At 41.6% G+C, this 11636-nt stretch overlaps 1 protein-coding gene across 3 annotated transcripts; it reads right to left on the minus strand.

Annotated features, from left to right (window-relative positions):
* Positions 1-98: 98 nt before the first annotated feature.
* On the minus strand, positions 99-11266 carry LOC111582628 (epidermal growth factor receptor kinase substrate 8-like protein 1). 3 transcript variants are annotated; one of them, XM_035957752.2, is made up of 19 exons: positions 11155-11266; positions 9326-9370; positions 9082-9240; positions 7978-8127; positions 7803-7885; positions 6540-6652; positions 6235-6290; positions 6019-6148; positions 5825-5913; positions 5658-5732; positions 4441-4589; positions 3699-3843; positions 2489-2532; positions 2296-2392; positions 2004-2129; positions 1729-1879; positions 1374-1539; positions 1076-1208; positions 99-438 (listed from the first exon to the last, which is right to left on the minus strand). In XM_035957752.2, exons 2-19 carry the CDS (start codon positions 9344-9346, stop codon positions 352-354), a joined length of 1974 nt encoding a protein of 657 aa, XP_035813645.2. In that variant the 5' UTR covers positions 9347-9370; positions 11155-11266; the 3' UTR covers positions 99-351. The 3 variants fall into 3 exon arrangements, with proteins under 3 accessions (XP_035813645.2, XP_023147188.2, XP_035813643.2); XM_023291420.3 differs by having other exon boundaries at positions 2489-2535; XM_035957750.2 differs by having other exon boundaries at positions 2489-2535; positions 9326-9365; positions 11155-11247.
* Positions 11267-11636: the final 370 nt, after the last annotated feature.

Here is an 11636-nt window from a genome sequence, read left to right on the forward strand (position 1 = left end):
GTTACAAAGATAAATACATTTAAGTTAGTCTAACTACCAGATAAGACGACAGGAGGTACTATTCACATTGAAATGAACATGCATTACAAATGGGGCACTTGAATGTTAAAATATTTAATTTGCACTGCGCCTGCTTTCATTAGAAGCTTAAATTTCTTATTTGCTGCCAAATGCTTTGATTTTAACATGAAGTAAGTATGTCACCGCAGTCATTATGACATAAATACTCGTCACTGTCACGTTCGCTCTCTGGTAAATATAATTAGTAATTCAAGAGTTCACTCTTCAGTGACAGCTGTACCAGAACAACACAATCCTTCATCTGACACTTCATGATGTTGATGCTGCAGCTCACAATGTGCTGCTTTCCAGTTTCAGATCAACCTTCATTTTCTGTTTCTCCATCACTGCCTCCAACTCTGTGGCTCTTCGGGCATCCTGTAAAAAGCAGAAGCAAATCAGATCCAACGACGGTAAGGTTCAGTGTTATTAACAGTGTGTCTGTCAGTTCTTCAGCTTAAACACTTCAAAGATGGTTCATTTCACAATGACTGTACAACTCCTGTTTTAAGGCTCTTCTAAAAGGGCTGTTTTGCTCTGAAACCAATGAACTTGATGATTATTGTTTAGTTAGTTGCTAGGTAACACTTAAGTTGAATCCTTACTCATTTATGAAGCTGGGAGGCGAACTAGTTGTGGGTGGGGCTTGAGAAATACAAGTAAATGTTTTCATATGTCAACGAGTTTCATTTTATGACTCCAGGTTTATAAGAACACATTAAAAATTTACCATATGAGAACTTTAAGCTTCACTTAACTTTCTCCCTAGCAGCCAAATCAGAGGCTAACTTAAGTGGTGTGTAAAAAGCTCAAAGTTTGGCAAGTTTAAAACACTGACTACACTGAGAACTGGCCCTTTAGTCCTGAAACTTCTCTGCACACTTTACTGATTACTTGAGTACCAATCAAACCTCTTTGTGCTTATTAAATATATTTGTTATTGATAGTATTGATTTACAAACACCGGGGGAAAAGGATCCAGCTTTAAAGTTGCTCTAATCCTCCTTCAGTGTACCTCTAGCAGTGCTTTCTGCACAGTGAGCTGACTGTACACTCTGGCTCCCTCCTCTGGAATCACAGCTCGTAGCTCCTCCTTGTTGAGGGAGAAGAGCTGGGCGCCTGTCAGCACACCCAGACATGACACCGTCCTGAGGGAAATAAAAGAAAAAGATTAAAACAAAGCCAGTAAAATGAATAGCTGCTCCACGCATCGTCCTAATGAATAAACACAAGCGTACGGACAGCACTCCCAGCGTAACTAAACTGAAATGTGGTTCATCTGGTCTGTCGTCAGGAGTCCTGACGTCACTCACGGTTCGCTGAAGCCCTTCCCTCGGAGCCAATCAGCCACTTCCTCTGGAGGAGAGTGATAGTCGAGAGGGACGGAGGTTTCAGAAGAGCGAGGGATGACGAGAGGTTTGTTCAGATTGACTTTTCCGTTGGTCAGCCTCTGGAGCAGCTCGTCGTTCACCAGCATGACTGAAAAGATTGAAGATCATTGACAAAACCACACAACTGTTGGGCTTCAAACAACTTAAGACAGTCATTCAGCTCAGAAACTACTTGACAATTAGGTTCAAAATCTAACTTTTTATTGAAATGTTGAAACTTCAGCATAGTTGGGGACATTAGAGCTTTCTTGCCACACAAAAACATCAACTTTGGTACCTTTATCTGTTTCCTCTGCAGATGCCATGTGTTGGTTGTACCCTGGTAAGCTGCGAGGTCTCTGGGGGGACTCCGGGGGGACGCTGGGCAGAGCAGGAGGGCTGGGTGGGACAGTGGAGAAAGTCTTGGCGAGGGGAGGCAGAGCTGGAGCCTGCAGGAATGTGGAGTGGAGAGACAGTAACGCTGGAATTCACTCTGGAATTTACAAGGTGACAGCACACCTGAATGTTGTGTGATTCCTGTGTGTCTGCGCTGTTTGTGTTCGTATGTCTTACAGGTGGGGGTCTGTGGGCGACGGGGCTGTCTATGTGAGCCACGGGTTCCAGGATGTTGAAGGGGACAAAGCCGATCTGGTTGAAGCGATTGCGACACTTCCACCAGCGCTTGGAGGATTCAATCACCTGTCAGATGGAGGGGGAGTCAGAGTGGATCAACAGCTGCATTTCTACAGTATCAACATTAATACAGCTGATCACAAATGCATGAAGACGCTTCATGGTGGGCTCCTGAATGCACCATTTACATGTTTTTCGGTGTCATTTTAGATCAACTGTGGGACTTTGTCACCTCAAGTGTCTCTCCCTGCTGCACTGAAAGCTCACTGCTGTTTCTGGCTATGAAGTCGTAACTGCAACTGTAGAGTCTGTCAAGCTCTGGTCCGTCTCTAAAACCAAAGGAAACACAGGAGACAGAGTTTTTTTATGCAGTCGAGGTAAATGACAGCAGCAGCTGATTGATTTACTTCATAAAGATGACCTACGTTTCATCGATGTGGGTGTCTGGAGGACTGATGGGCTGAGGCGGCTGCTGTTGCGAGAAAGTGATATTCATGAATATAGAGAGTAGAAAAATGCATTAACAGTTGCAGATAAATACGTGAGTGATCAACATGCATTGTGTGACGGAGTGACAACACAAAAGTTTGCTAAACACACGCATAGTTTGTTATTGGCTTATTGGCTTCTCCTCTGTCTTCAAGCTCCTGTACGCCACTGACAGAACAGAGCAGGGTGCATTTAAATACCCATGCTACCAAACTATATTACATAGCATCCCAGAAGACCATTTAGTATGTCCCAACCAGCGTGCCTTTCTGCCCATTTGACCCACAATCAACTGTCCAGCAGGCAGTATGTTAAATATGTTGCATACAACACAGTGTCTTGTGCAAGTACAAACAAGCTTGAGCCACCGAGAGCCCACACACAGATGACTATAACTTGTAACAGATATACAGTATGAGCAAGACGGTCAGCTCAAGGTGTTACATTACGATAACATAGGGAGACCCAAGGGCTGAGAGTGAAAAGACAAAGTATGTGACTTGACATTGCAGCCAGAGAAAAGAAGCCCTCCTCCTGCAGAGTTTGTGAGCAGCATCAGCTCAGTTAGATATAAAGCTGCAGATACTGAAACAATCAGTTTGTAACAGGGTTAAAACCAGGGGCATTATAGGCATGGTGTAAGTAATAATATGTACATTCTGTGTTCATTTGAGACTAAAATCAGACACCCTTATAATGTTATATTTGCTAAGGCCACCACCAACACAAAATGTTGATAAGTGATAAACAACACCTGGAACTTTGTACATTGGAAAAATGGTCCAACGATTAGGTTTTTTTTTTCAGGATATGCCATGATTGCACTTGGAGTACAAACATATTGAAAAAAAAACCCTCAAGTCCAAGTTTTCTGTTGCTACATGTTAAACTCATCTCACTAGAGCCAAAGTGTTGCACACAAGTGAAGACAAAGCCATTTTAGTGATAACACAGTCTTCATTAAAAAGAGATCTATAGTCCTCCAAATACAGCCATCAGTACCTATGTGACAACTGTGACATGAGCTGAAAGAACTATAAAGAAAAGTTCACTTCCGGTGTTTACACACTCATATTTTGAGCTTTCATCTTTATTGACAGACAATGGAGTGAGTTGAAACTCATAGCTTACGCATGTATAACATACCTCTTGTTGTACTCGGAGGGCTTCGTGTTTGTGCTGTGACTCGACCGGATCCTCCCAAACCTGCCCGTCTGCCCTCGAGGCTTCCGGCTTCCAGCCGCTCAGGAACACAGGAGTGTATGGAGCTACAGGTCCTCTGAGCTGAGAGCTGAGAGAGCAGAGGAAGTCACTGTCCCCGGCCTGGTTGCAATGGCCTTTTTTATAACGCAACCAAAACTATGGTTACTATTTAACAAGGTTCAATCCAGGGTTTTGGAAGTGAATACCAATTCTTACATTTTCTTTTTGAAGTTCTGAATAGACACTTCTAGACACCAGTATATACTATGTTAAGACTGCCCCAGTTCAAAAGCACATTAACTGTTATTACACTAAAGTTCCCCATTAAAGATCGTGAGCAGGTGTTTACAAGATAAAGCCAAAAAAAAAACTTCATTGTAGGTTTTATGCTTTCATGTAGCTGTGATCAGTTAAAAATCTCCATCATTTAAGAGGTTAATGTTCAATATATATAACATTCAATAATAAACATCTAGCTATTTTCTTACTGAGGATTCAATACATCCTCAAGATAAGACATAAATACCTTAATTGCACCATGAAATATTAGGTGCATCATTAATTATCTGAGGGTAAACCAGCAAAATAAGATAAAAATTAGAATTATTGTCTTAAAAAGTGTAAAATCAATCACTGTTTCCTGTGATTATCAAGGCCTCAGATGTTGGTGATTGTTGCTGCTAACCGAGGAAGTGTCCAGTTGGGTCCCAGAGACGTCCACAGCTGCCGCTCCTCCTCGCTCAGGCTGTCTTGCAGCAGAGACACAGCAGAGCTGGTCAGAGCAGGGCTGGACACTGAAGCTCCAAGAGCTGGTCCTCCTGTTGTTTTCACTATCTGCACACACCCGGTTAAGACAAAATCAGTGTCAGCATTACCAGATCTGCAGAAACGGGTCTGATATTCTAAAGTCAAATAATCACTAATGGGTTGGACAAAGTGAAGTCGACAATTCTGTTGGAGCACAGACACACATAAAAGCCTAATGGATGTATCTGTGCATAAAAGCACATAGAAGAGACACGCTCAGTCCCAGAGATATGAGGCTGGGTGTTTCCACTCAGGTGTGCCAGCACATACAAATCAAACACACCCATTCCAGCCTTTGATTCTCTTGATGAGGACAATGATTCATAGCTGAATGGAAAATTCAGGTGTAGGTCTATAAGGACAAACATCAGCTGGGATACACCTAGAATTCCACATCAGATGCTTCACATTGTACCTGAGATAAGGTACATTTTTTTTCATTTCTGCTGACTCTGCAGACACATAAAGAGTAAAGCAGCTTCAACAAAAGGCTTTGGAAGTTTCTTGAGGCCCAAAATTTAAGTAAATAAATGTTACTTGTTCAGATCATTTTCTAACTTTGGTGGCTTTTTTTCTGAACATTTTTTTTTTTTTTTTTGCAGCTGGAGAACACCAATCAGCAAACATGAGCAACAGTGATGTGGCCTTTTAAATTTAGACCACATGTTTGAGACCTGTGCACCAAGAACACACAAACCGGATCAAACAAATGCTGCATTTATCAAGTGTTTGGAGTTTCATTTAGGTCGCCTTAGAGGGAGCTGCCCTGTGTAAACACTAAATGAGACTTGTAGCTTCTGGCAACACCACTGAGCCACACTGAGGACTTTCCATTATTTTGACTTGACACATGCTTACAGTTTTTAACTATGTGTCTTTGCAAGCAGACGTTTTTAGTTTTTAACCGTTTCCTTCAGGTAAAGAATTAAAATAACCTCTCCTATATATAGCTTAACTATCAGTCTCCAGATATCATCACGACACACTTGGATTTATTTTGAGGTGTCCGTTGTGTCCTGCATGGGATGTCTATGTGCAGGACCTCATGGTTACAACAATAGCAACAACAGGTGCTGAGTTGTGACACTGACTCACCATATCAAGGGGTTTGAAGACGTGGTGAACAAGCTCCTCTGATGACGGATTGGCAATAGTTGATTTCAGACGGGCCTATAAAGAGAAACAAATAGAGGGATTTCATTCAGAGCTGAGCAGATTGAGCAAAACAGTAAATAATGAATGTGACTTGATTGAATACACACCAAAAGGCTGAAGCAGTATTTGAATTTCTGGAAGATATCGATAAATTCCTCCTCTGGTGGGGGACGAGCCTTTGCAGTGAGTAAATCCTCTGTTGTTCAGCAACAATAACATACAAAATTTGAGAATTATTGTGAGCTGTAGTAAATGAAATCTTGTTACCTCTTAAACTGAAGTTTCAGTGTATATTTCTTACCTTCGCCATTTTGCTTTTTGCTTTTCTTCTTCTTCTTCTTCCTCTGGTTCAGCACCGTGGCAGCCTCTGCTGTCTGCTGCAGTTTGGCCATGAAGTTCTCAATATCATCGAAGCAGTGATTGAGGATCCCCTAAAGGGAAAAAGCCAGTTTGGTTAAGCTGCATGAAACACGTCCAGAGGTGACCAAAGAGACAAAAAGGTGATGAGGAGTCGTACCACTTCTCGCTCTGCTCTCAGGAAGGAGATATCAGGCCCGCCGCTCACGCCGTTTGCTGGTGTTGAGAAAGAAGGGACAGGATTCAGTTCATCCATTTTCATTCATGATCCTGGTCTTCTCTCACATTTGGAATTCCTTCCACTGAAAACCCACCCCCCTTACAAACACAAACACACAAAGCAATCTCTGTGCTCCTGGGAGCTTTCTAACCTTAAATACCGATCACTTCTCCCCTCTCCTTCTCAACATGTCAACCCAAACGCTGCATTCACACGGAAAAAGAAGCCTTTTCTTTTTTCCTTACCTCTGAGTCCGGGGTAAGGTGGAGGGTTGGGCGGCGGGGGGTTTGGAGCGTGAAGGATGGGGGGGCTGGGGATTTCATAGGGGTCGAGCATCTCTCCGTCGCTGGGAGGGAGCCTGAGGGGACGAGAGGAGGGTTTCAACACTTCCTACGGGTGACACAGTTTTCTTGTTGATGATGGCGCCGCCGCTCGCTCAGCACCATCACAGGAAAACGCCCTTCAGTAAGGACGTATGGAGTCAAACACACAAACACACCTTTAAAGCCTCATTATCAATCTGAGAGGCCTCTAATGGATGCAGCTTTGGAGGTCGGTTGCAACACGAGGAAATGTTTGATAAGTGAAGCCAGTTAACAAACACTGTCCTCTAATAAAATTAGAATGCCTCTGAAGTTCAATCCCACAAGCCCTTATTCTACTATGAAAGTAAACACCCTGGTTGTGCTTACTCATGGTTCCACCCTGTACTGCTCACAACTGCTTTACGAAAAGCGGCAAGCAGTTAAACAGTTATAAAAGCAAATGACAAGCATGAGGATGGCTCAGAGTCAAATGTTTTGTATGTTTAAAAGCTCTTGGACACACAGATGCAAATAAAGAACTTCTCGATAATTCATCAGCATTCAGATCAGCATTTAAATACAATAAAAAACATAAACACCCTCTGTCTGTCTTACCACACGTGTGCCCAGTTCGATTTTTCAAAACAAGTAATCCAGTTCAGGCCCCGAGCCTGCACAGTGCCGTCGTCATCCCTCCTCTGCTCCCTCTACGTTCTGTCACAATGGCCTTGTTATCTCTGTCACACCTTCTTAAGTTATGTAGAAACCGGTTAAACAAGTCTCTCTCTCTCTGCTTCGCTTTCTCTCTCTCCCTCTCAGCTGTTCACACTGCCCTCTCTCACCCAGACAGGTGGATGGTGACACAAGGCTGTTTCAACTCAGTGGAAAGTAAAACATAATAGCAACAAAAGAGAAGAAAATCAGAAAGAGCTGAATGGGAGATGGGCCTCGATTATCATTCATTATCTATGTGGGCCTTTTGTTTGGTCACAGGTCTGTTCCGTTGCTTTCCATCAATCTCCTTCAAAGCAATATGATTACAAACAGAGAGAATGAAAAAGGGAAAAACACCCTTAAATCCATAATAAGATCTGAAAATTGTGAACTTGAAAGCTTGGACACGACATGAAATGAACAGTTAGACTTCCTGAGCCTCGTTTTGATGCTTTTCTTCAGAGCTCTTGACCCTGACATTCACCTCACCTGATGGCATCCGGGACCTTCTTACTCCTGCTGGGGGACGAACCCGAAATGGCACGAGAGATGTCGTCACAGATCTGCTCTGCCTGTGAGAATCGGGAAGCAGCATCACTTGTAAAACCTGAACCAGGAGGACAGCTCGAAGTGACTCACTGCTCTGGAGTTTTACTACACTCACCTTCACAGTTTCACAGCTGAAGAAGTGAATGTCCGGCCTCTTCTGATCCGCACCCTGACAGACCAACAGCAGGAGGGATGGAAAGTGTTTTTCTGTGTTGACGGCGTTGCAGCGGTAGATGGATTTGAAAGCGTACCTCTCCAGCTCGTCCTGCATGAGGAGACGAAACTGAAGGTTATTATGAATTTAGATATGAAAAATATTTCTCAGCTACTTCTTCATTCATTTACAACCTCCACATGTGTTGACCATCAAGAAGAAATCCTTGCACTTAAGTCTCAAGTGACTAAAAGGTTCACTCAGTAAAAGTGTAAAAGTATTAGAACAAAAGTATTCTTAAAATACTAAAAGTATAAGTACACAGTGTGCAGAAAGACATATTTCAGATGAATGATGCTTCGCTGTGTTCACCACTTTAATGTTGAAGCTGAAATAACTGCTTTATATAGTTTATCTGCTGGGTAGCTCATGAATTTTGATTTACTTGTTGCATTTTTTGTGTTATTAAAGTAAACCTAAAGGTCTCGAACAAATGCAGTGGAGTAAAAAGCACATTATTTGATACTAAATTGTAGTGTATTTCTGTTTTTATCTATGCAAATCATTCTTTAAGTGCCATTTTAAAGAATTGATTTTGTATTTGCACACACTAACCAATGAAACTCTGCCTACATTTGGATAGAGATAACTTCTAGCTTGAATTACAAAGCTAACTGAGGTAATGGGGACATAATGAAGTTGCTTTAAAGTTGCATAATACCTTTGAGTCATACCAATATTAAGAGATCGTGTTGAATGAGAAGCCGTAAATGTGGTACTTTGGACTGGAAGAAATAACTTTAACAACAGGTTGAATGAATCAGATTTTTGTAACCATGAAGGAATATTTCAGTTTGGCAAACAATAATCCACTGAGAAGATGAGGCAAATTATGTCAATCGGCCACATTATTATAACGTGGGAAAAAATTAATCTCGACTAAATGAGGAAATATGATAGAAGCATAAAGTAACAAACAAGGAAATACTAAATAAATGGAAAGTAACTCAAAAAAATGCTGGAGTAAATCTCTGTAGTCACTTTCCATGATCGATCTGCTCTGACCTGGCTCTGTATGTCCCGGAGATGAATGGCCTCTGTTCCAACATCCAGGTACATCTGTTGACTCCACAGCTTGTTGCTCTGAGCCAGAGAGGACAGACGAGCCTGAGCCTCCTCCACGCTCTGGACGTCTCCGTCTTGGAGCGAGAACGTCAGGAGGTGCTGCAGATAGCAAGGAAGGATGAGGTGAGGAGAAATGTGTCTTCAAGCACCACTCAGCCTCTCAGAAAATGGGACTAAGACTCACGGTAACAAGATGTCGTGTCATCCTGTATCCACTGTGTCAGCTGCACTGGAGTGAGGAAAAAGCGATGTTTGAGTTAGATGTACGACTGGAGGGAAGGAACAGAATATTTATACTGTTCAAAAAACATTTTAGGCGGAATTATATAAGACATTGTGACAGGAACAATTCACAGAAGTAGATGGTTTGTGTGGTACTGATGCTCAGCAGTGGAAATAAACACATTTTCTCAAGTACTCTTCTTCAGTACAATTTCGAGGTACTTCTATTTGATGCTACTACATAGTTCCATTTCACTACATTTCAGTGGTTGTCACGCTCCCTACTTATTATTTAGCTCAATATTCAACTATCTGGCAGCTTTATTTACCTTTAAGATGAATATTTTGCACAACAGATAATATAACAAGCTTTTAAAGTGCAACATACAGTTAAATATTAAATATTTACATTGTGTGGTTCCCAACCTTTTTTTGGATTCCTATAAAAAGCAGTATGTGGTCGGGGCACATTTCAGATGTCTACGAGTTCTTAACAGCCTCACCAAACACTTACTTAAACTTCTCACGTGGTTTCATTTCAATATATTCCAACAAAAATAATTGATTAGAGAGATAAAGTCCAAAAATGTAGAACAGATTTGTGCATCTGAACTTTGCTATTCTTTTTTCCTCTCTCATTATTTGTCTGATGAGCCCTCAGGTTTACTTGCGGTCTCTGTATATAAAACTGTACATAAACCTGCAGCAGCTTCATCAGTAACATGCTGCTGACACACTGAAGCTTCAGTTTGAATGATGTCATATATAATAATATACCAGTCAGAGGGACCAAACCACTGCTTTTACCTTAATACTTTAAGTATATTTTTTCCCCCTGAGTGAGGCTTTTAATGCAGGATTCTTACTTGTAATGGAATATTTCATCATTGCTGTACTGGTACTTCTACTTACGTTAATGATCTCAATACTTCTTCCACCGCTGCTAAGGTTTTAATCTTGGCTCATCTTTCTCTAAACTGACAGGTCACAACCAGTGCCTGTGAAATCAACATCCTGATTCAAACTTGCCCTTCCCCTGTTTCGTTCTATGCCTCCGATCTGGGATTATACTGTGTGACTGAGCCGCCCAACCAGTCTGTCTACAGTAGAGTCAATCTCCCAGTTCGGCTTCTCTGCTGCTGCGTCAGACCACCAGTACAGGAATCACCAGTATCAATGAGAGCAGTCGTCTAGTATCAGTTACACTTCCCAAAGACCGGTTTGATCAAAAGTATCACTGTTACTATGCATTTGTTTACACTATCAGTGCCAAACTAGTGGGGCTGCTGTCATACGTCCACATTTCAGAATGAAAGACTGTGACAGTGCAATTAATGAAAATAAGCATAAACATATTATTATTAATTGAAAAATACTGTGTAAAATGTTGGAAAAAAAGTTACAAGAAATCAACCTTTTTAGCACTTTGCCCTGTTTATACCAAAGTTAATATAAAAGAAAAACTATTTGGGAGAAAAAAAGAGGTCACACTTAAGTTGATATATTGTGAAGTAATAATTAGAAAAAAAGCCAGGTCCAGCTATCATGGCTAATGCAGAGTGAACATTATTAAACCTTCAGATTCAAAAATATTCAATCAGCAGGGGCTTTTAACCTTTTTGTTTGATAACTTACTATAAATTGTTAATTAAAAATGAAAAAAAATTCTTCCACGGTCATTTTTGACCCATAATTCCTGTCTAAATACATTTGAAAATCAGTCGACAACTGTTAGAAGCTCCGTCAAATACAAAAGATGGATGATTGGAAATAGATGTAGAATGGACTTACCAAGGTCGATATGCTTCCAGCGCTTTCCTCTGATGTTACCAGCTGTGTGTGTGAGTTAATACTGACAGTAAAACCTGTTCTGAGTCTCAGTGTGTCTGCAGGTATCTCGCTCGGCTCTCTTTGGCATTAAAGCTCTGACAAAGCAGAGGTGTGTCACCTTGTGCAGTCCCGCCCAGACTACCACTCCACCTCAGAGGTAAAAATATTTATTTCCTCTCTCTCCTGTACACCTACACGCTAACAAGTCTGCATATTTCACACAGGGATATATTTAGGATAGCTGTGCAGGCCTGTAGCTTTAATACTCACGGTGATTGATTCCAATATTATGCATGTTTTGAACATAGATCCTTCAATTCAGGTACCAAGAAGTCACCAGTGTCCAGTGGCATCTTCTTTGCTATGATGTGCTCAGGAGGTGACACTGGGACTTCTGGTGCCACTGGACAAACTGGACAAACTGGTGAGGAAACTGGTGGGGA

Source organism: Amphiprion ocellaris, chromosome 18 (assembly GCF_022539595.1).
Source record: "Amphiprion ocellaris isolate individual 3 ecotype Okinawa chromosome 18, ASM2253959v1, whole genome shotgun sequence".
In the NCBI taxonomy this organism is placed as follows: domain Eukaryota; kingdom Metazoa; phylum Chordata; class Actinopteri; family Pomacentridae; genus Amphiprion; species Amphiprion ocellaris.